The 24,222-nt window shown below is 46.4% G+C and overlaps 2 protein-coding genes across 2 annotated transcripts; both read right to left on the bottom strand.

The window, feature by feature from the left end:
- Positions 1-552: 552 nt before the first annotated feature.
- On the bottom strand, positions 553-13,047 carry LOC125725289 (serine/threonine-protein kinase 24-like). Its single transcript, XM_049002134.1, has 11 exons — positions 12,350-13,047; positions 7,695-7,925; positions 6,083-6,139; positions 5,825-5,933; positions 5,547-5,704; positions 5,215-5,400; positions 4,861-5,006; positions 4,318-4,450; positions 3,289-3,357; positions 3,071-3,198; positions 553-2,309 (listed from the first exon to the last, which is right to left on the bottom strand). The coding sequence occupies exons 1-11, from the start codon at positions 12,389-12,391 to the stop codon at positions 2,273-2,275; spliced, it is 1,296 nt and encodes a 431-aa protein (XP_048858091.1). The 5' UTR covers positions 12,392-13,047; the 3' UTR covers positions 553-2,272.
- A 1,343-nt stretch (positions 13,048-14,390) lies between these two features.
- On the bottom strand, positions 14,391-21,895 carry slc15a1a (solute carrier family 15 member 1a). Its single transcript, XM_048969666.1, has 23 exons — positions 21,641-21,895; positions 21,295-21,329; positions 20,797-20,881; positions 20,539-20,680; positions 20,330-20,449; positions 20,043-20,142; positions 19,863-19,953; positions 19,608-19,688; positions 19,439-19,521; positions 19,150-19,236; positions 18,975-19,064; positions 18,775-18,819; positions 18,653-18,685; positions 18,448-18,536; positions 18,185-18,266; positions 17,836-17,955; positions 17,142-17,279; positions 16,757-16,803; positions 16,536-16,640; positions 16,263-16,365; positions 16,032-16,169; positions 15,721-15,828; positions 14,391-15,471 (listed from the first exon to the last, which is right to left on the bottom strand). The coding sequence occupies exons 1-23, from the start codon at positions 21,645-21,647 to the stop codon at positions 15,259-15,261; spliced, it is 2,142 nt and encodes a 713-aa protein (XP_048825623.1). The 5' UTR covers positions 21,648-21,895; the 3' UTR covers positions 14,391-15,258.
- Between the last annotated feature and the right edge of the window lie 2,327 nt (positions 21,896-24,222).

The following is a 24,222-nucleotide window of genomic DNA, read 5'->3' as shown; positions in this document are numbered from 1 at the left end:
TTTTCTGGTAAAAAGATCAAGGTTGCAATCTTAAAGTTTTGTTTTTTCCCCTGACCAGCTGGAGCTGACAAACAGATGTGCTCTAGAGGGCAGCAGAATCCTCCGGAGGGTGGCAGCATGAAAGGCGTTAGTTTAAGGTTCAAATCCATCGCTTCAGGCACAGCAATAGATGCCTGGTATAAAAGGCTGTTAAATAATAGCGTTGAAGTTCCGGCGCTAGAGCTGAGCATCACTGAGCATTTCACGTTGCAAACCTACAGCAAATGCATACTGGGGTGGTGTGTGCCGTACTGGGGTGGGATAGTGCTTATTAGGACACATTAAGACACATTCAGACCATTAAATCATAGTAATAGACACTTGATGTGAGCCTGTTGTTTTGCTCAGTGTCCTATCTTGACAATTAAAATGTTTCTTTTCCTCTGCCTGTAGAATATCAGGCCAAAAGAATGGTAGGTTGGTGGCACAGCGACTCACTGCCGTCTCACATCCCAGGGACCAGGGTTCACGTCCATAGACCGAAATTCATTCTATCACCTGAAAACGTCAGTGTAAATAGCTCAGCATTTTAATATCAGAAGTAAGGATTATATACAGGACTGTAAACAGTGTTACAGAAGTGAAATTTACAATTTCTACCTGCAGTGTTTCCTCATAACTTACAATAAAGAGGTCTTCCGTAATAATCAGATTTTAAAATTTATTCTGTACTACAATACTTGCTCTTTATAGTTAGAAAAATATTGGATTTTGATTTCATACAACATAAGGGTCCTGAAGAACATCCAGTGAACACTGCATTATTGCCATACTTGCAAAGGTACAGTAGCAACTGTAAGAAATAAAAGACAAGACCTCTGGTACCTTTAAATCATTAAATACTAATAATAGACATTTGACAAAGTGCAACCGAGAAATGGAAACGAGCAGGATGTGATAAACCAGGAGGGCAGGTGACATGGCACTTAAACCACTGTGTCAGTGGATGACAGGATCAGAACCAGATCCAGTGGATGGCCCGGTTCTGCTGGAGGGCACACAAAGACAGGACAGGGATTTAAGGAGAATAATTTTTAAAAAGCCTCACATACACACACCTGTGCAAATCCTGCAGTGCCCCCAACTGAGGATTTGAGAGCTGATGTAGGCTGCTGGCAGCCAGTCTGTACAGTGAGAGTGCAAATCAGACTGCTGGGTAGCAGATGCCGGCACCACTGGAAGGTGCAGCTGGAAGACTTGGGCACCGCACTGGCACAGTGAGGCCTGCGGGGAGCGGTGCAGGGCAGGGAAGCCGGGTTGGAAAATGAAAATGACTCCCCTGGGCCAGCAGAAGCTAGGGGTATCACGCTGCCTTCCCAGGACCATATAGGGCCACGCTCTGACAACATCGACCTGCCACCACTTAGTCTCTAACGTCCAGGGAGAACCACAAAAAAAACGATGGTGATCATGACCATCATCATCCCATCTAGACACAGAGTACAGATTAAAACATTTTAGTGATCAGAAATAAAATCAGATCAAAATTTAAAAAATATATAAAAACACTAACATTGATAACGATGAGGTTTTATCTCCCCCCTTTTTAAAACTGCGGCCATTTTTATTAGGACTGCAGTTATCCTAAGAGGCAGTCGTGTGTGCACAGCGATCGCCTTCTGCAGACCCCCATGCACCATACCCGTACCCTGTGGAGCTATCCTTAAAGCAGGATACCTGAGCTTATGAAAAGACACTTCGTCCCTCCAAGCGAGGCTTCCCCAATGTGCACGGGATTCTTACGCATGTACACATGTACGTGTGAGATCAGCCATATACAAAAAACACACGTTTGAGAATTCACACTTGCACATGTGAAATGGGACCTTTGACTCGGCACGCGCGTGTGGGACGCCCTCTTGTGGAGACACGGCTGCTTCTGAGAGTCTCCACGAAGGGAGCTCTGTGGTCAGCTGCGTGTGTCTCACGCCGTTACGGGTGGAGGGGCAGCCGGATCAAGGGGCACAGACACTCAGCTGCGACTCACAGGTATGTTACAGTAGGTGCGGGGATGGGAGGGGGCCAGACGTATTGGCAAGACCCTTCACCCCCACCACAAGGATAATAAAAATGAACCCGCCGGTTATACCCCTCTCTCATATGTGCACTAGGACAAAAACAGGATGGGAAGAACGTTGGTTCCTAGCAGCTGAGGGGTTGAACACGGCTCCTGGGGGGGGGGGGGGAACCTCACCCAGGCTGTCCAATGTCTGTCTGGTGGCCCCCGCTGGTCTCACTGGGATGAGGATGCTGCCCCAGTTATGGAGAACCTGGAAGGATTTTATTATTCATGATATAATAACAATAATAAATAATTATATTATTAATAATAATAATAATAATAATAAAATTATTATTATATAACTGCAAAAACAGACAACAGTATCAGCCGCCTACCACACAAACATGGCATACTGACTAGTGTAGCTACAGGTGGTGAGCTGATCTGGCCCAGCTGGTGGGCCATCGTCATTTTACCCAAATGCTTCAAAACATCTACATATGAACACCAGCCTTTGCGGTCTGGGACTGAGAGGCTCCTTCCATTCCAAATGATCACAGGATGAATACGAAGTAGAGAGAGTCAGATGATGGGTACCAGCTGAGGCGGAGGCCGCTCTACTGCTCAGTCATGTGCCTGCACCCCAACCCAAGCCTGGATGTGTAACAGGTCAGCTGCACCTGCAGTCTGCTGAAGCTCAAGCATTACAGACAGAGGAGACCTTCTGCATCATGCACACCAGTGTCTGTCTTGTCATGAATGTTGTACCGTGGCTTCAGTGAATAGTGTACATGGCTGGGGTGAATATAAAGCTTTGACTTGGGTGACACTGGTATGGATTCCAGGCCAACAGGAACCTCTGGGAGACCAGTTCACGGCTCTGGGAGACCAGCTCACGGCTCTGGGAGACCAGCTCACGGCTCTGGGAGACCAGCTCACGGCTCTGGGAGACCAGCTCACGGCTCTGGGAGACCAGCTCACGGCTCTGGGAGACCAGCTCACGGCTCTGGGCTGCAGGGCGGGGCTCACCTCTGAAGCAGCTGGGACACCATGCTGTCCAAAATGCCGGGACAGGACTCCTCTGCGAGGAAGACGGCATCCCTCAGCTCGTCCACGGCGCCTGACGTCTGCCCGACCGCTGTGATGCTCTCCTTCAGCTACGACACAGACACATGTCACTCTCTCAGGTCTGGGTTCACCCACGGCCCCCGTGGCTGGGTGCAGAGAGCACAGCTGCCCTTTCCTACCTCCTCAAACAGTGGCGTCAATATCGCGGACAAACTCTCTGATGAGGGTCTCCTTGGAGTGTCTTCCACCTTTGGGCCAGGCAGGGAGAAAACACAAAAACAGAGAGATAAACAAACAAACAAACAGGTGCAGGAGGGACAGGTGTCAGAGTTGTGGGTGACGAAGTGAGCACCCTGAATGTGTGACCTTCACATCATTATCAGTCAGCAAGAGAATGCTGCCCCCTGCAGGACAGGCAGGCTCCCAGGCCGACAGCACACACTGCTACATGCATCTACATTCAAACACCCCGCTGCAGTTTCAAACGCCCGAGAGGCTTAGAATGCAGTACGTCTCTGTTTGCATTTCAGAGTAAGGCTGCGCATCCGGCTGGGCCTCGAGTCGGGCTGTCGAGTTGATGGTTCTCTGGAAACCTGTCAGAGCCACCAGACTGTGAAGAGGAACTCAACACTCTCGTATCCTGTTGTGAGGGGTGTTGCCCGGAGTTACCACTTCCTGAGAAAGCCTGAACACAAACCGAGCGATCAACGGAAATAACCAAACCTCCTGTCTGCTGAAACTGCATGATGCAACACAGGAAAGGAGCCCAAAAACATCAGAGAAACCGTGAAAGACAGTGCATCTCTCACCATGACACAGCTGAACATGCACTGCATTAAAGTACTGATGACTGGCCTGATTTCTAGAAGCCAGCGAAGATGTTTATCAGACACAAACAGCAGGATATTAACCTGGAAAACCCAGTGCTTTGGGGGGGGAGATGTGAAATCCGACCTTTAACATAATATGGCAAGTTTTTAAAGTGGAGCCTAAACTGGATCAAGTTGCTCAGGAATCGTTTCATAATTAATTGGAAAATTGAGGATGGATGAATAAATTAAGTGTTCTAATTAAAGATCCCATCAATGCGTGACCTTGCGCTTCACAACCTTTTCCTGTGTCCTTCAGCGCCCTCTGCCTATTCTTCCTGTCACCCACACGTTGCGGATCGAGCGCAGGGTCTCTCCCACAGGAAGCGGGCCCCTTACCCGGGTGCCCGGTAGCTCCTTGGACTGGACCATCCCGTTATGCAGCCGCTTGGGATCCTTCTCTCGGATGGTGTTGAAGATCCAGTCGTCGCCAGCCGAGCCGTCGCTGCCCGAGGCCTGGCCATCCTGCTCCCTGGAGACGAGAAACGGCATCATCAGCGGAGTTTACGTGGGAAGCACACGATATGGGGAACGGTGCCATGTGGGTGTACCAGAGGGCTGGGGGGGGAATAGCCTCAAGCACTGCCGACCCTCATCTTGTAGGCGCGTTCTCCTGGATTGGTGGGCCAAGGCTTTTGATTAAAGGTTTAAGTTCATCACCCAAACACAGTGCTACCAAATACTATTTTCTTCTGCCTCCAAACAAACGGGCTTCCTTTTCTTCCTCGGACATCACTGCTACGTAATTTTGACAATGACTGAAACCCAAAGCTCTGAATGTGGTCTGAAGGTTCTGAAGGTTCAGACCCCCCCTCCCCCCCCCAGACACACACACACACACACACACACACACACGGCAAGGAGGAGGTAGACGAGACTTACGAATCAGACTCCTCCGAACTGGACTCATCCTTGGACCGCTCCGCCTTCCACCGCTTGTACTTGTCGATGAGCTCGGTCAAGTAGGACGTCTTCTTGGCATATCTCACGATCAGCTTGTGCCTCAGGAGTTCTTTGGCTGTGGGTCTCTGGGGGGTAAGATTAGTGACGGTTACAGCACAGTCTGGTCAGGGCAGCTCTGTTCCCCTTTTCACCCCCCATGCTTCCAGAACCTTCCAGCCGATTACCATTTGGCTTGAAGATACCTTCGATACAGCTGGAAGGTCAATCACTTTCTCGTGGTGTGCCGTTGACAGCCCTGACTGAGTGGTAGAAGGGGCAGTAAGATGCACTCACAAAGCTGGGGTCCTTGTTCAAGCAGGCCTCCACAAACTCCTTGAGCGGCTTGCTGTAGTTCCCCTCCAGCGTGGGCGGGTTGTTCTTTGGGATGAGGAACAGTACCTTCATGGGGTGCAGTTCGGAGTGCGGTGGCTCGCCCTTGGACAGCTCGATGGCCGTGATCCCCAAGGACCAAATGTCTGCCTGCGGCAGAGCGAGGCAGGGATGATTCAGCAGGGATGATTCAGCAGGGCTTGCGGATGCAAGGGGCGCGCGGCTTTGCGGCCACCAAGTCCTCCTACACGACTCACGGCCATTTCAGTGCAAACCCCTGGTGAGCCGCTACTTACTTTGGAATCATATGCAGACTGCTTGATGACCTCCGGCGCCATCCAGAATGGGGTGCCCACAAATGTGTTCCTCTTGATCTGTGTGTCTGTCAGCTGACCTGCCACACCGAAGTCGGCCAGCTTCACGTCCCCTTGCTCCGAGAGCAGGACATTGGCAGCTACGGAACAGCCCGGAGCAGGGCAGGTCAGAGGCTGCTGCAGAATTAAGACTACTACAGTTAGAGCATAGCAGAAATGTACAGCCTACATAATCCCCCAAGGTGCATTCTGGATGGTACCTTTAATATCTCTGTGGATTTTCTTTTCTGAGTGCAGGTAGTCTAGTCCCTTGAGTATCTCCCGTAGGATTGTGGCTATCTGTGTCTCATCCAAGGCTCCAGGCTCAAGCTGAAAGGGCAGACAAGTTCACACCAAAAATGTAACCCACACTGGTTTGAAAATGAACAATTAAAAAAACCCACTAGCCTTTAAATCGCATGGCCCCCGGGATGGCCTATTTTACATTGTCCCTGCGAGGGGACAGAAAGCACACTCACCAAGTCCAGAGCCGATCCCCCACCTAAATATTCCATGATGATCCATAATTTTGTGTCCTGAAAGAGTGAAAAACATCAACAAGATTGGAGGATGACACCAGGAGGACTCCAACATGTGCAGGGCAGACGGGGGCAGACCTGCTATTTGCAAAGCCGCATCCTGTTTTGAATGAAGTTTAATGTGTGCATCTGATTCACAACTGTAGTTCTGTTACAGGTCAAATCAGGGTACTAAAATAGATGAACAATATAAGCACCTCCACTGCTGCACTATATGCATAAAACTCCAGACTCTGCAGCCCTTCGCAAAAGTGACAGACTGATACACCGGCCTACCAAGCAGCCTGTTTCGGATCCTACTGGACACCCAAGCCCAAGCTGGACCAAATGCAGAGCCAGATCTACAAGCACAAGGAGGACAGCTAGAAGCTGTGAAGAACCAGCTGTTAACGGAACTGTGACTGAGTGTTACTGCTTAATAACAGCAGTGACAGGGAGACCACTGGCCAATCTGAAGCGCAAAGATACAAGACCTCCCAGGAAGATGGTCGCTGCTGACGCCTAAAGGATGCTAAAGGTCTCGGGGGCGGGGGGGGGGGGGGAAGCACCCAACAAGCCAGCAACATACACCTCAGGCACCAGCGCAGGAAAATCGGTGCAACTGGCAGTGATACTCACTGCATCAGCGTGACAGACACCAGACACGACTAGTTGCAAAGAGGCATTTTGCTCAAAACTTGTCTGCATTGTCTTTACATTAGTCAGATGAAAGCAACACCTTCTACTGAGCTCTTAGGCTTTCATCTTCTTTATTTCCTTAATTAAAGGAAACCTACAGCACAAAGGCCAGGCCGGCTTCAATAGACCGCTACATCTCCTGTTCCTCCCATGAGAGGAGCACATGGGTTAAGCTTACTATTGAAAAGGCAAGACCTCAGGAGAACATTCTCCTTCCTAAAACCGAACTGTCCTTATTGGTAAGATATGGCAACCACTTCCATCTGTATTCTCCTCGAACGCCAAGGACCTGGGGTGTGCAGACTTATGCCCCAGCAATTCAGGGCCAAAATCCTAAATTCAAAATGACAAAAGTCGAGAGGTATACATGATACAATGGAAGGTATAGTACTGTGCTGAAGTCTAAAGAAAATGCTTAAAGCTATTCACTGGGACAGTATTTGTGTTTGATCAGAAAAAAAAAACAGTTTAACAACAGAACATATGCACATTAAAAAAAGCACAAACACTAACAAGTATTTCTTCCGTTCCCCAAAAATTTACTGACATCTTGCTGGATGGATGGATGGATGGATGGAAGATGGATTGGAGGGTTGTGACTATAGGAGAGGTTTTGAAATGCTAATACTTTGCCAGACACATCATCATAGTTTTACTCCAACATGAACATCATTAAATTACCATTGTCTTTGATTGCCTTAGACTTTTGCACAGTACTGTAGAAGGTCCATTTTTTTGGTGTGGAGACCATGAACAAGCTCATCTCAGAGGATGGGTTCGGGTCCTGCGTATTTGCAGAGCCCTTGGGGAAGCAGATGAGCATCACCGAGAGACCTGACCTGGAGGTTGCGTCTCGGGTGGGAAGGGTTCTCACCTTTAGATATGATCCATAGTACTTGGTTACAAAGGGACTGTCACATTGGCTCAGCACCGTGATCTCCTGCTGAATGTCTTCTATTTCATCCTCTGCCTCCTCAAGGTCGATGATTTTAATAGCCACTACTTTCTGAGTTCGATTGTCGATGCCTTTGAAGACTTCCCCAAATGAGCCCTTTCCAATCTTCTCCAGTTTAGTAAACAGCTGTTCAGGATCCGCTTTTAGGTTCTGTGGGAACAGGATGAATGTGGGGGGAAGGGTCATGACTACCAAGAGTGCAGAAAAGCACTCCTTTCTAAATCAGACAAATGTATTCTACAAAGCAAAAGACTAAATTATTACCGTGGTCATGTGGCAGGTAAAATTGAGCAGTGTACAAAAATTGCCTTTAATGCTAGGTCTCGGACAGCAAAGCATTGTGGGAACATTGCCGGAGGTCGTGAGCTCATGGCAATGGAGCATAAACTGCCGCAGGTTCGTCTAATATTTGCTCCCCTTTAACCAGGGGTGGACATTTTGGCCGACAATAACTGATGTCTTTGTTGAATATCTTGATAACCAAAACCAATAACCAGGTAACATCAGAGTTCCACAAATCTGTAGTGAAACAGAAGTCAATTATTTCTGACATTATTTCTTAAGGTCCCGTGAATGTGTATAGCGACCACACTATATAAGACAGGCAGCGAGAAATCAGTGAAACAGCACCGGCTGAAGCAAGACTCTAGGAGGGGAAGCTGCTGCTACTAACTCTGAGTATCAGTTTGTTAAAAATAAAATATTAACAATCACCAGCAGATATTGATACTGAAACTGATGCTTCTTGTTCACTGTTCGAGAGTAAAATATAAAAAAAGTCTCTGAAGTCCTTACAGTAACTGCTGCAGTAACTGCTGCAGTAACTGTACAGACTTCTAGTGTCTAGTGAACTAAGATCTTACCATAACAATCCAAAATTGTACATTACCTTTAATACATAAAGACATTACCAAGCAATGCTCATATAAATCATATACATGATCTTTTCCTACAACATCTATAGTAATAGATTCTCAAAAGACATGAATTAAATACTTCCAGCTGAAGAGTTTACCTAAAGACCTTGCAAAGACAAGCACTGTACAGCCCCACAAGGCCTGGGGAAACAGTATTCTCAATTTCATGCTACATAACTAATTAATTAAAAGTTCCCTAAAACTAGCACACGCCTACATGTTCAAGCCTGATTATTGGCATAAGGGGAGCACCTAAGATTCTCAGCACAGTGCAAGAAGCACTGCAGAACGCTCAACCAACCTGACTCTGCTGCAATGTGCAAAGAATTAACAGGAAGCCATGTTATGAGTTTTAATCTGGGCCGAGGACATTGTGTTCAGCCTTATATTTAACATTTCTAGTTTATAAACTAACAGATGCTTGCGGAGAGCGTGACGTCCAAAAACCACAGGAATCTATGGCCTTAGTTTCCCCACTGCCAGGACCTTGAGGGCCACCATCTAAAAGTACAATGCAGAGGGAGGCAGACGCAGTTCAGCCTCGACAGGGAGACTGTCCTTCACAGGGTGCCACTGTGCCCCAGTTACCACAGAAACTATCCCCAGCCCCCCTGCAGGAGACAAGCAGCACAGCGGAATCAAAGCTGACACACAACCCCCAGTCGCACATAAATGCGAAGTCTTGGTGATATATTTGGCCAGACACATTCCAGTGAGACTGGAATAAACAAGCAGATTCATAAATAGCTCAGTATGGAAACACACATGGACCACTTCTCCCACAGCCAAAATATGCATTTAAGAGCATTAATGCCACACAAACATCCGGCTAATTTTCTCATGCTACACAACTAAAATATGAGTGAAGCTTAAACCTTTAAGATTAAATCTCCAATTAAGAATCTGACACACAAAAGCCTGTACAGCGGTATGTGAAGCTTAGGAGGGGTTTGTCAGGTTAGATCTCAGGTCATCCATGGGGGGCCTAGAGACAGAATGCTGCTCAAAGGCCTCCACGCAAAGTGAAGCGGGTTAAGGGGTTGTGAGGGGGTTACTATGGCCTGCAGAGATGGAAGAGAAGCCAGCACCTTGGGAAAGCCACGTTCTCTCACAAGCCCGTACCATCTAGTATGGCTATTCCAGCGCACAGAAGTCCTGCACACTCTGTCAAGTATGGGGGACTGTGGAGGGTAGGGGGAGGATGTCAATAAACAAAGGGGGGGGGGGAGTGATTTCCCTTCCAAAACAAGAGGAGAACATACACACTGCGAATGAGCAGAGCTGGACCGGGTGATGAGACACCAGCCACAGAACTGCAATACCGCCCACGTGTGCTCATTCGAAGCATAAGGTTCGCTGTTAAAATTTGACCATTTTTAACCACGTCAAATCAAACATTCAGAAACAATGAGAATTAGCTGGGGTTAAAAATAATAATAATAAAAAGAGCGTGAGGACGTGTCAGCCAATCAGTCCTCTAATTAGTGACCTAATCAGGGAGTTGCAGCGAAAACCCACACACACACCGGCCCTTTGCGGATAAGACTGGCCACCCCCGATCTAGAAGTAGAAGTCTAGAATCCCATAACAGATTCCAGAAAATAAAACTAACATTTTCTTCAAACATGCACATATTTAAACAGTTCTAGTGTTCTAATTATGTAGAATCACATTGTGTTTTACAAGGAAAACCATGTACAGTCCTTTAGATATCCCCATAAATAGTATTTCCATATTTAGTATATTTCACTCAGAATAAGAACGCCAATCCATCAAACAAACATCACCGACTAAGCATGCGTCAAGTAAGTATGTTGTTCTAGTTGCACTTGATGTCGCAACCATTAACTACACTGCCAACGGCAGCTCAAAGCATGCTGGGATATGCACTGTGCACAGCGTTAGTTCCCTTCAGAGAAAACAGGCCAGCCACTGGCTCCTATGTGAGTGACAAAGGTTTTAAATAACCAGCCAGCTATGATAACCCTAAGACACCTTATTTCCAAATTACATTCGTTAGCAGGACAATTGTTTGACAACTTCCTTTTGGTAAGTAAACCTTCCTGACCCCACTCTTATCTAGCGGACCCTTAGAGACAAATCCTTTGTTAAGAAGCCAAACTAAAAAATACCCAGTAATGGCACCCTAACCAAAAATGTAGTCAGACATATCTGAGGAGCGACAGGGGAAAGATTACAGTACTGTGCCTGTCTTCATAGATAAGACAGATTTACAGCACATGCAACAGAACATTCAATTTACTCCCTAAAGATTATAAACCCCTGTGAGGCCTATGCTGTGAGGGCGTGGGGTCAAGTAAAACCCTTTAAGGTATCAGAATGAAATCTTGGTGTGTTACAACTACTATGCCCCCAGCGAGACATGCTGAGGCATCCCCAGACAACATGCCTGAGAAAGAAAGCTCATCAGCGCCGGTTAGCGGCAGGAACAGTGGCACCGGTGAAAATCGGGGGGCTAAAGGTTTTCATAGGGTGGCACAAAAATAAAAATATCATTATTATTATGCTCAGCTTGTTCAGTTAACAGTTATCTAAATAAAATCTGTACAGCTGCATCCATGCCTGGCTACCTCCTGGGGGTGCCCTAGGGCACAGACTCCCACAGCAATTGGTGGCCTCACTGCCCAGGGCAGCCCCCGATCGACCATCCCACACTGACCCTTGTGCAGTTGTAACTGGAAGAGCTTTGTTTTCCAGCCATCTTGTCCTCCTCTTACTGTTTATAGTAAACCAAGTAGGCCATCTCATTCTGCTGCCTAACCTGACCATGATGCCCATCTCAAACAAACGTATTAGCGGGATTTCAGCAGGGAGGTTCAGGGCCCAGACAGAAGGTTCTCCGAGAAATTGCCAAAACACCCAGCATTTACCTGTACAGTGGTCAGCTGCATCAGATACAAACACACTAATGATTAAGGCAGATATCTCAGATAAACAATAACGCGATATTCTACTGGTATCACAGTCCATATGATGTCCATACATGGCTGCCTGAATGATCTCAGAAAGATGTGAGACAATTCAAATTATTAAATGATGCTAATGTAAAATACATCCATTGCCAGGGGGTAAATGGCGTGGGAACGGGGACAGGGCGGAGGGGGTCTGATGGAATGGGACCTGGGAGGACCAGGCCGGGGGGTCTGATGGAACGGGACTGGTCCGGACCAGGGGGGGTCTGATGGAACAGGACAGGGCCGGGACAGAATGAACGGGACCGAGGCGGGCCGGGGGGATCTGAATGAACGGGACCGGGGCGGGGCTGCTCCCTTTCACGGAAGCACTTCCCGGGACTCGACTACCGGCCTAAATGCACGCACTCAAAAGCACTGTTCGGGAAGCACAGTTAGTTGGTCGATTGGTTAACTAATCCTCCATCCCTCACGTTCGCAGGCATGTAACAAAGGTGCAGAAGCTCAGACATGATAGCAAACAACGCGGGTGTAATGCTACAGCTCATGTGGCCGCGGACCGGCGGACTCGCTACGGTCACCGTACACTGTCAACACGCCGGCAACCGGCACCCGACACCGCCTAACGGGCCGGAGGCAGGAGCGGGCGCCGTAAGGCTATAATAACTATAATAAAGAGCCCTGGCGGGCTGGGGGAGCGGAGCAGAAGGACAAGGCGCCTTACCTGCATCCCCGGGAGGCCGCCCTGCACCGGGGAGAGAGCCATGTCCACCTGAGCAAAGTGGCCAGATAAAAAGAAAAGCAAAAAACGCCCTCAAATCACGCCCCCCAACGGTCCCGTGGCGTTTGCTTGGATGTCCAGTCTTGTTAGTCCGTCAAAGCAAAAAAAGAGGCTCTTTTGTAAATTACTTGGAGCCGGGGGGGTCGGAACAGCGCGTCCCGAGCGTCTCTCTCCGGATTCGGACCAAGGCGCCGATGCGCTGCGAGAAATAACGTGCAAAACGACAGGAGGGCAAAGAACAAAAAAAGAGGGGAAACAAGGGAAAGGAGCGGCGGGCAGCAGCCGCCTGTCGCCTAGGCGGGGACGGAATATCCCGGAGTTGTTAAGTTTCGCAGCATTTCGCTCTAATTCCTTGATGAAGCCAAACGGGCGCTTTGCTCCACCGCAAAACAGCCGCTTAGCGAGTCTCTCCCAGCCTGTCCTCCGCCGACGCTCGGCCCTGAGCCGCTCCGCGCTGCCCACAACCCGGGACCGCCTGGCAGCAGGCGGCTTGCGGCACCCAGGGGGTCCTGTCCAATTCTTGCTGCGTTTCCAGCGCTATAATGTGGCGCCGTGCTCCTCACTTCCCTGCGATGCCCTCCGCCATCTTGTCAGCGCTGTCACTCCGACATCGGGGCGGGTCCGAGTCTAGTAGCGCCGCGGAAACTGCAGGGGGCACAAAACCCACAGGGGCCCGAGTGGCGCACATGGGGCCACAGATCACACGGATTAACCTTTAGCTCAGGGGTCACCAACATGGTGCCCTCGGGCACCAGGACGCCCCCAAGGACCACAGGAGTCGCCTGCGGAGGCGTCCTAAAAATAGCACAACTCACAAGTGATCAACGTCTAACATTTAATTTTATCCTGTTGCTATTCTTCTTTAATCACATTTGCATTTATATAGATTTGAAAATGACAATATCTTTTTTTTTTTTTTTTTTTAAGAAAAAGCATTTAAAACATGTTTATTATACATGAAGTTTTGATAAGTTTTGGAGAGCGTTTCAAACTAGCAGCCCTTCGTATGGCTCAGTACCCGTGAAGTAGCTCTCAGTTTCAAAAAGGTTGGTGAGCCCTGCTTTATCTAGCATGAAGTCATAGACTGAAGAGAAAAATGTTTTAATGAGACTAACCTTAAATGGTGAGATTTTCTAAGTAGAGAGATCAAAAAGGGGGTGTCTGCACTTGTAATAAAAGCGTTAGGAGAGATTTTGATGATGGACAGTATTGCCTGCTTAATGTTAATTGGACCCCCCAAAAAAAAAAAAATTATAATAATCTGATATTATATCTATAGTAAAAGTCAATGACTAGAAATTAAATTTCTATCATTTATTAAACAGCACATCCTTTGTGTTGTAAAGTATTAATCTCCGAAGGAGCACACAAGTCATACATACTGGCTTTAAACCATGAATAGTAAAGCTCTGTGGAGGTGAACGAGCAGAAACATAGTCGGTTTAGCCGGCAGTAGCCGAATCTCATAAAAGGGGAGGGTCTCCTTTCTCTGGCCACCAGACCGAATGCCTAAGCGGGGCCTTTCAAAAGCGCCACGGTCAGTAGGTAAATAATGTGCTGCATCACTGAGATGGACATTGCAGGATGGTGAGAGGAGCTGTATGAGAAAAGAGCTACGTAAATGTTTTGTCATTTTAAACTGTCTATTTCACTAACTGCTTGTCCTTTACAGGTTTGCAGTGAGGCTGGAATTTATTTCAGGAAGCACAGGATATTATAAATATCATTTTTATAATATGTTTAGTGATGTATTCCAGCTCTACAAAATGTACTACTTAGCTTCTAAATATTTTGTGCACAGTCAGATGCTCACTTCAACCATGGAATCACCTTGGAAACATACTGTATACCCAGTGCTGGCCCAGTGTCTTGTATAGTTGGACACATCTTGGCTTATACCAAAGAAAACAGAGACGGGGGTGGTTATGACAGCAACACCTGTTCTTTATTCAGATAGCCAGTGCTGGCCCAGTGTCTTATATAGTTGGACACATCTTGGCTTATTCCAAAGAAAACAGAGACGGGGGTGGTTATTACAGCAACACCTGTTCTTTATTCAGAGCTCTGTTTTATCTTTCAACAAGCTACACAACCTTATGTATCCATTGTATTTACATGTACCAATACCATGATTTTTAATGTGAATTGTTTCCCTGTGAGAAAAATGTCAATTTATTTTGTTATACTGTGAGTTGGAGTAATTTCCAGTCATATTAAAGCCAGACACCATTATACATAAGACAACAATTTGTACTAGCTCTGATTAACAGACTGGAATGCGATTCGTGAAAGTTACTTGGCACGGCGAAGCAGGATAACACATCTTCTTATGGGAATTTGGGCTGTGCACAGGGTTACTTTCTAATAAAAATTAGTTTTACTTGGCTAATAAAAATATTAGAATATTACTCAAATTTGTAAATACAAACCTTATAAATGCTGTAACTATAACAGGAACCCAGCCTTGCTGCTGCTACATGGTGCAAGATTCTATTGTAAAAAATTACAATGTTTTTAACCAGTGAAGGTGAAATAGGAGATTAAAGCCAGAAGACCTGGGATAGAAAGTTTCATACAGTGAAATTAAATTCCTGCTCCCATCTGCCTTCTCCTTAAACTGGAGCAACTGGTTCTTAAGTCCTGTATTTTAATACATGTGAACCCCCCAGGAAATACCATTAACTGTTGTATGACATCTTAACTCCTTTACTTTCTTCAGGCGAGCTTAAACACAATGAGTCTTCTACCTCAGTTGTTCAAAAGTAGACTTCCTGGGCGGAGCTGCACATATTCAAGCCAACATGAAGAACACAGAGACGAGGTCGGGTGAGAAGCAAAGTGTGGTTTGCTGGTTATATTTTGGTTTTCTTCTCATCATTGTTCAGCTCAATGGAGTCCATGTGCCACCCATCCTTTTCTTTATTCTTGTCTTTCTCGTCGTCCTCCCCTGAGAGCAACTTGGCCTCTATCTCTACAGGGTCCACGTAGATGTAGAAGTAGCCCATGATGGCAAAAATGACGCACACCAGCATCAGGAGGCAGGCAAAGAGCACGTATTCGGCCCACTGTTGGATCACACACACAGAGAAAGTGATTATTGCAAGTCTGTTGTGAAAATTATCGCTCATCTTTCCCAAGCAGGAAACTATACAACCATACATTGCTCATATCACAGTTAATATGAAATGCTGGGTTTACTGGGTGTTAGTCAGGAGGGAACATCATAATTCCATACACAGAATGCCATGATACAGCGATCCGGGTTTCTGCTTGGTGAGAGGGCAGATGAAACAGTTGGCTGTGGTGACACCCACCTGCTCGGAAACTGCACCCGCCTCTGCCACAATCAGCACGATGATGTTACCCACGGCCACGGTGAACAGCCAACCTGCCTGCAGGACTGATTTCATGTTGCTAGGAGCCTGGAAGAAGAGACGATCGCACCTAAGGAGGCTTCAATATGCTGTTAGAGTTTGTGAATGTTTGTGTTTTTTAGGTGTGTGTTCAACAGCACCTCTACACACACGCTGCTCTGCTTGAGTGAAGGCATCCAAGACGCAGCCCATCGCGTGTCCTCAGGAAGGACGGGGGCACAGGACTACGAGTGAAACTAGTAAGACTGTACCTGCGAGTAGGAAAACTCCAGACCCGTGACAGAAAAGACCACCTCCCCGGTGGTCAAGATGAAGTACTGGGGGATCAGCCAGGCCATGTGGACGCTGTTGGGCTCGATGTCCTCTACAGCAACAATGGTCTCCTGGCACTGTTGAGCAGGCGTGAACCACAGGGTGAGTGGTGCATATTGTAGACCGGCTGCGTGCCCGGACTGAGAAAGGGTACAGAAACACAAACTCACACTGCTCGACTTGCTGGATATAAGGAAGGTGTAAGAGCTTCCAAAACCGAAATCCTTGGAATAAGTGCAATTCATTCTCTCAGAAGTGATGGTGAATGTCGACCTGTGAACAAGAACATCTACATGTAACTCAGAATACATACCAGGAAAAACTAAAGAGGGCACCATACAAAGCCAAAATGAAAATTCTGGAATGTTCTCATAAGATGACAAATCTGATAAAGAGCTACTTCCCCTCATCAGTCTCATTCCTAAATTCACAGCAGCACTTACTTTCCTTGTGATACCAGCGTGTAATTCGACACGCCAGCAGGTTCCATAACTTCGAGGAAGTCTCCCTTGGACACAGTGACTTTAGTAGCCAAGCCATTGACAAACCTGTGCAGGAAGAGAGGGAAACGTGAGAAGTGACCTAATAATGCACACAGTTTGACCAGATATGAGGACATCCTGCAGATTTTGGCTCTTAATGAAGACGCAGCAGAGTAACACACCTGATCTCATTTTTTCCTTGATCTGGTTTGCTGTTTAAATCATTGATCTGCAGCACAGAGAGATATTTAGTTACATTCCAATGTTCTGATTCTGTTAATCGGGGAGAACTTCACCGCGTTCCATGCGACTGTAAATATGAGTCTACACCAATGGCACATCTGTAATGACTAAAGACAGGACTTTAAAGATTCACCTTTAGGCACATTGGCTGGAAGCTTGCATGATTATCTTTGTGTGTGAAGCTCTGAAGCTTGTTATCCATTCCTTCTTACCTGACCTTATCTCCAAGATATGCTGGCAAAGCATAAAAAAAATCCTACCAAATCATTGCTTTCCGCTTGCTCTTAAAAGAAAGTATTTAAATTCGAAAAAGAAATGGCTTACCATATACGATTTTTGGAAGTTTGGAGTTATCAAAAATGTCTGCCGTTGTCCTTTTCGTAAGGCAAAAGTTTGAGGTATGTCCATGTTCAAAGCTACTGATATATTGCCTGTGTCATATGTCAGGAAATCAGCTGTAGCCTGAAAATAAACAGCTTACTCTCAGTTCAGTTTAAAGTCAAAAGTAGCATTATTACTATAAAATGTGATGCCCGGCCCGTCCACTCCTCGTGTGTGCCACGCCCCCCTGCTAATCCACATGTGCTTTCCCGATCATGCCCAGCTGTGTCTGATTATTTTCAACCAGTCTTGTCTTTTTAAGTCCACGTCTTGCCTAATGCCTTTGTCTGTCATTGATGTTAGTTCGCGTCAGATGTTACCTGCTATCCGTTCCCCCGATTCCCTTATTAAAACCCCAGTTTGCCCCGTAATTCGCCTGTCTGCCTGCTTCCTGTCTGCTCGCCTGCCTGTTCGCCATACCAGCTTCCAGCATCGCATGACATAAAACACTACAAAACTGCCCCCTAGCAGTCAGTTTTGGAAGCGCATTCTCATTTAAAAATAAGAGGATAAACTCACAATGCTGAGGCACTTTCATATTGCATCTAAATTGCTTATTGTGGTGAAAAACCACAATTTTGCCTCACTGCACGGCTAACCATTAGCTGAAACCAGTACTTCCCAGTTGTAAACATACCTCAAATGGTTTTGTCTGGAATGCCTCCATATCATTCACTTTGACAGAAACCGGGCTGTCCCTCAGGTTGAGGAACTTCACCTGGCTCTCTGAGGACGACGGGAACGTGGGCATGGTTTTCTGGAGGAGGACAGGGCCGCAGTGTGTCAGTGCACGCCTGCTCCAATTTACGGTGAACGAGATCAGGTCGGGGCTGTTTCAAGGTGTCACTTTGGAAAGGAGCTTTGCGTCAGGTACGAGCCCGCACGAAAATATGAGAGCCAGCGTTAAACCTGCAGGCCAGGAAATCTCTGGTCCAAGAAACATCTAGGAGGACAGAAGCAGGCTGCAGTTGGAGGGGTTAACTTACGTCAATCTGAATCTGGAGCAGAGCAGCGGCAATGAAAGCCAACGCTGCCAGGAACATTCCAACCGTCATCCTCCTCAGCGGCCTGTAGGGGTCAGCAGAGTGTCAGTTGTATTTGGGCACCAATTTACAGGCTCAAGACTTCGAACCGAATGGAACTGCTCCTGAATGCAGTGCGTGTCCCCTCTCTAAAACACTTGGTACTGTGGGCTTCTTTTCCTTCCTTTCTGAATTTTTTGGCAGCCTTCTGGCTGGATAGCACTTACGTGAAGTTCAGGTGGCACTTCTTAATGATGGGATACACCACATTATCCATAACTGGCACCATCACCAGAATCAGGATTGGGTTCACAGTCTGGGGGGAAAAACATATTAACATGTCACAAAGTATTAATGCGCTCATACGGCCTTTAATCGTTAAATCTTCTCTTAGAACCTGAACCACAGATGCAGTGAGACGCTGTGGTTTACCTGCATTTGATCTGGCTGGATGGTGATCGCCCCCTGGTGAGAAGGAAGAGAAGTGTAAGGTACTCTGTAAAAACACGCAAGTCGACAAAATGACAGTCTGTGCGTGTAGGAGAGAAACTCACAAAGTTTCCGTCCATAGTGGTGGCCTGGAGGGTCCATCGCGAGCCCTGCAGGGGAATAGATGGTTCCTTAAGACAGTTTTCATGGTTCTGATCATAGACATTCAATCTCCTGAACAGCCAAGCGCCTGCCAGTGATCACTAGCACTGCCCATCCTGAGATGAGAGTGACGTCAAATCGCAATTAGAGGTCTTCTCATTACCTGCTGGTCAAACAGCGCCCAGAACATTGGCAGGGGGATGTACAGGAACAGCACTTTCAGCACCATCTTGACTTGACCGATGAGAAGTTTCTAGAAGGATGCAGGTACAGTGAGTGAGACGCCTTACAAACACTCAGATTCACACTAAACGTAAGCGGTCGCTATAGGGACATACGTCATATTTTTCAGAGGCCCAGTCCATCCAGTGCTCCCGCTCGGGATACTCACTGCTCCGGTGCTTGAAGCGATTTTTCAGCGCAAACTAAAGAAAAAAAAAGTACACTTTGACATGCTGGTGTTATTTTTAGCCATAAGCTAATATCAGTCAGGGTAGGAGTGCAGGAGCTGATGACAGCTCACCATGGATACACAGGACAGTATAATCAAAAGAAACGGGGGCAGGACAGAGGGAAACTAAGTGGAATGGTGTTTAAGAGTGAAGTTCCCTGTCAAAATAGACTTACTCCAATGCATTTACAGACTTGCAGTATGATGTTCCCTTGCGGGGCAGGTTTGTCGTACATTCCACTCCCAGCAATGAACACAACTGCAAGGGAACAAGGCACAGTGTCTCATGACTGTCAGTCCAAAGCCAGGGAGAGGCAGGGCATGCAGTTGGGCTCGAGGACTCACTGAGTGCAACCAGCATGAGGGCGGCCGGCACTCCAAACGCCAGAGGGTAACACTGCTGGTGGGAGGATCCGCACTCCGTGGCTGGGAACGAGGAGAAGGGAAATAATGAAAAAGCAGGTCTCAATACCTCAACCACGCCCAGGAAGGGATGTTTATTCTGTGTACTGTTAATAAACCCATCTCCTCTGTACTGTACTTGTAGGAGAATAACTGAGAAGACATGCCAACAGGAACCTAAGGAGATCTCAGCCGCACCTCGGAGGGTGGGAGTGATGATGGTGGACAGAAGACTGCCAGCATTGATGGACAGGTAGAAGATGGAGAAGAAAGCACTCCTCTGCTTCTCCTTCAAAAACAAAAAAATGTCTTGCTTTGTTCATGGTCAATCACAATATTGACTTCAAAATGATGTTAAAATGGGTGTGAGGTGCTAACCTGGTGGTCCTGAAACTGGTCTCCCCCAAAAGCAGCAACACAGGGCTTGATGCCCCCTGTCCCCAAAGCAATGAGGGAAAGGCCCAGCATGGAGAGAATGCTGAGGAAAGACACCGGCTGCAGCATTAGCCAAAGACTCCGGCTGCAGAATTAGTAACTTGCAAGGAGATATTTGTTCAGCAACTGAGGATGAACACAGGTTTTCACTTTCACTTTTCATTTTGAACTTTCCATATAAACTTCGAGAGCTCATATTAGTGGGTAAATGAGGGACTTAAGGGACTCACACGTGGACTGTGACGTCGTTTGGAGTCCCATCGCTGTTTGTGCCTGTGATGTCACTAATCGAACTCACTGATATGACGAGCTGCCCGATGGTGTAGACGATGGACAGGTAGATGATGGTCCTGTGGAGAATGGGGAGGGGTTCACCGAGTGGGGTGAGGGGGCAAGTGTTGCCATGTTTAACTGAGCGAAGCCACCGTCAGGCACTCACTTGAACTTTCCGAGCCATGAGTCGGCGACTATGGCCCCCAGAACTGGCGTCAGGTAGCACAGAGCCACGAAGGTGTGGTAGATGGAGGTAGCCAAGTCATCATCCCACTTCAGAAAGTACTTGAAGTAGAGGACCAGCACGGCTGGAAAGTGGTGGGAAAGAGCAGGGCTCAGCTACCCAGCACAGTTACAGGCCGTAAAAGAGACTCGGCTATGTCATGGATGTATGTGCACATGCGGGTGTCATGCTGCTCCTCACCTTTCATGCCATAGTAGGAGAAACGCTCGCAGAACTCATTGATGACAATGAAGAAAATGCTGAGGGGATAGCCACAGACCTCCACCTGGGCCGGGCGAGCGGTACGACCGTGAGAAGGCAGGGGAAGCCACAGTCACATACCATACATCACTGAGACACTACAGCTCCAAGTACATTTAAAGTTATGGGCAGTTTTCCATTAGAACAACATTCCACACTATGCAGGGTTTTGGAAAAAGGATAAAACGGTAGCTGTAAAATGTAACAGAACACATTATTACATTCATATTAAAATATATGCAACTTTATGATGGCTAATGAATACACAGAGTGACACATGACTGTAAAGGCAAAGGCCTTTGCGTCTCATTAAGCATCATGGTGACCAGGAGCAGCACCTGCATATGAACTAAATCTTAGTCATTTTCCATTCCAAATCGATATTTTTCACTTTTAAAATTAAATCTAACTGTGAGCCATAAAGGCATGTCCTTTTACCTTATGCTTGGCCCTCTTCTCCTCGTTTTCCTTCTCTGTGGAGAGTTACACCAAAGTCCATTACAGGCAGGATTTAAAAACAAGAAGAGGCACAGAAATCGCGCCAGGACAGAGCAAAACAGCAACCCGACAATTTGGCTGCTAAACAATCCATCCGTATATAAATGCAGGTCCACCAAACGCCATCGAACAGGTTTCAATTCAGGAAACATTTGCTTTGTAAATACTAACAACTTAAATAATGCTGTCCATCTTACACTTAAAAAACAATAAAATTACAATGAAGGATTTTAACCAAAGTAACAGTGAACGACTTGGGCGCCTCTACAGCTGGCAGCGCACTCACCCGGCATGATGGCAGCGTGCTGCGATTCCTTATGAAGCCAGGTGCCTCAAGCGTCCTCCGGGGAAGATACCGCAAATCCTCTGGCGTCCACACTTTAAACCTGGGCAGGGGCGGTCCGAGTCTGCTTTTGTAAAGCGCTACCGATCACACCCCCACCGGCCTTTGATCCCAAGCTCCCGGTTTATGCACTAATCGGGAGTCGGTGCGCTGGGCGGACCCGGCGGCCGGGGTCCTGGGGTTGGGCAGCGGGTCTGTCGCGCCGCTCAGATCGATACAGACCCAAACAGGCAGCTTCATCCTCCAAGCTTTGTTATTGTTGCCGTCCAGCGTGTTTACCGCTGAGGCCCAGCAGGTTTCATTCAACGACTTTTTGGGAACCTGCTTTCAAATGTGAGGAGGACACTGACTAGTATCCATTGCGCTTCAGTGAGTGCTGTTTTGCCAGGGTTTATTTGTGCCAGATAATTTGCGCTGCTCCTGTCAGATCTCGGGACGGGAATCTGTTTCAAGTTATTCATCATGATTTCCAATAAATAGCATCTTTAAACGTTCAGTTGTACGTAATAGTCCTGGGTATACCGCACACAGAAATGGAAAATCATATGTTATAATAATAATAATAATAATAATAATAATAATAATGAGAATCGATCATATGAAACAGGCAAATCATATCATAGATTAACCTTGTCATGATCATAGGATTGTTGACCTTAATTGAACCCAGGACCACGTGACGGTTGGGCCAATGTCCGCAAATTCATCATAATAATATTCCACGTTTCACCTTATGAAACGTATCGCTCGGTAAGTCACACTGCTGGCAATCGGTAAAACAAAAATTTACAACCCGCAACCCTGACTATATCATATTTTATGTATGTTCGCCACTACATGTGAAATGCAAATTAATTTTGCCGCATACGTCAGTGCATTAGAACGATGTAATGTCAAATTAAAATATATGCTGTAACTTGGGGTAAAACCAGTCAAATTGAAGCAATTTTAAAAAAACCAAACGTAATAATAATAATAAATGAACGTTTATATCCCTGAAAAGAAAAGAAAAACGAAAAACAAAGAATACAAAAACACTTATGAAAATTATAAACAACGTATACCGTTACAAAGAAAAGCAGCGGAGATATAAAGTTAAATGTTTTTTTTTTTTACATGCGACAAACTCTTGATATGAATACATAATACAAAGAGGTCCATGAATGGTTTTAATAAGCCGCCCGCGCTGATTTGAGATCAGACCAGATGCCTATTAATCAGTCGTATCGTGTTCCCACGCCTGTTGCGGTATCAGATAAAGGTTTGGAAATGACGGTTCGTCACCGATTCACGGAAGTGACCTTTGACTTGCAGGGGGCATGATGAACACAATGGCAGGAAATTTAGGTTTAACTTCTATTTTTTAACTGGTTACAATGACATTCAGAGTATTATAATATAAAATATTATTGCTGGGGCCAAACAAAAGAGCCTGAAGATACATAAGAAACAGTGATACGTTCTGCTGGCAGCCAGGTAGGAGATCGGCTTCATTCTTGTTTTCTGTAACTTTAATAAAAGCATAAAACTTTTGAAAAAGTGATATTGAATTTCAACAAATTATAACTGTAATTCACCAGCCAGGATGTGACCCACCTACCTTCCGGTGACACGTCAATGGCTATAGTTGCTAAGCTGTGCAGCTTAATTTCATAGTGATTACAGTTCCCTGTTTCGATGGTCATTTCTGCCAAGACATTTAGTATTTCCATGTACACTAGCAATGTGTCCACCCTGTCCATCAGCACAGAACTACGTGTACGACGAGCATAGGAGGTAGTTTTAGAGTGCGGACTCCTGTTAAGCTGGGTTGTATCCAAGCATGATGGGCACTTGTGTTAGGGCTGTGCTTAGGGTCACGGCGGCAGGCAGATAAAAACACCAAGATGGATGGTGAGGTTCAGCTCTCATTGTCATTGTTCTTAATACCAGGCTGAAAACCCTTCTTATCAGCATGAATTTAGTCAAGGGCGGAAAATGGATTTACAGCTACTACTGAAACCTCTGAAAACAGAAACTTACAGTAAAAGCAATGATTAGTCAAAGTGAAACGGAAAGCGAGACGCTGCTGAGTGATGGAGCACCAATAAGCGGCTCCATGTTTACACCGTGTAAAGAAGGGGAAGCAGGAAGAGCGTTACATGCCTTGGAAGAGGGGCATCTTCTTCATGGACCAATCAAAAAACAGATAACTGACTAGCCCGTAATTATGAACCGGCGAATCAGAGAGCTTGTTACCAGTGGGCTGTGCCGAGATCAGCCCAAAACACATGGCTCTCTCAGGGATGTCGTTCTTTAATTGCTGAAGCAAAAGCAAATATAAATACAATTTCCTTTATAAAAACTCAAATACTAAATCCATTGCTTTTTTTTTTTTTTTTAACAAAAAACAGATGCTAATATCTAAAAAGCAATGTTCTCCATAATGATGGTGATGTGAATACTATACTAAAACATGCATATTTTCGATAAATATATTTTTCTTCAAATAATATAACCAAAAAGCAAACAGTACACAACGTATA

The sequence above is a fragment of the Brienomyrus brachyistius genome, chromosome 1 (genome assembly GCF_023856365.1).
Source record: "Brienomyrus brachyistius isolate T26 chromosome 1, BBRACH_0.4, whole genome shotgun sequence".
Lineage (NCBI taxonomy): Eukaryota > Metazoa > Chordata > Actinopteri > Osteoglossiformes > Mormyridae > Brienomyrus > Brienomyrus brachyistius.
The sequence above is the reverse complement of the archived record's forward strand: the minus strand, read 5'-3'. Positions and strand labels throughout refer to the sequence as shown.

Bases quoted from the DNA above. Each gene is read 5' to 3' on its own strand.
- LOC125725289 (XM_049002134.1), bottom strand. From the start codon at position 12,391: ATGGCTCTCTCCCCGGTGCAGGGCGGCCTCCCGGGGATGCAG. The intron at 7,926-12,349 runs GTAAGGCGCCTT...CTGTTCCCACAG, and splicing joins GCGGCCTCCCGGGGATGCAG to AACCTAAAAGCGGATCCTGA. The intron at 2,310-3,070 runs GTGAGCCCCGCC...AAATCCTTCCAG, and splicing joins GTGTCCCAGCTGCTTCAGAG to GTTCTCCATAACTGGGGCAG.
- slc15a1a (XM_048969666.1), bottom strand. The intron at 16,804-17,141 runs GTAAGCCATTTC...TCTGTGCTGCAG, and splicing joins ACTTCCAAAAATCGTATATG to ATCAATGATTTAAACAGCAA. The intron at 16,170-16,262 runs GTGAGTTTGTGT...CCTGCTCAACAG, and splicing joins TATCCAGCAAGTCGAGCAGT to TGCCAGGAGACCATTGTTGC.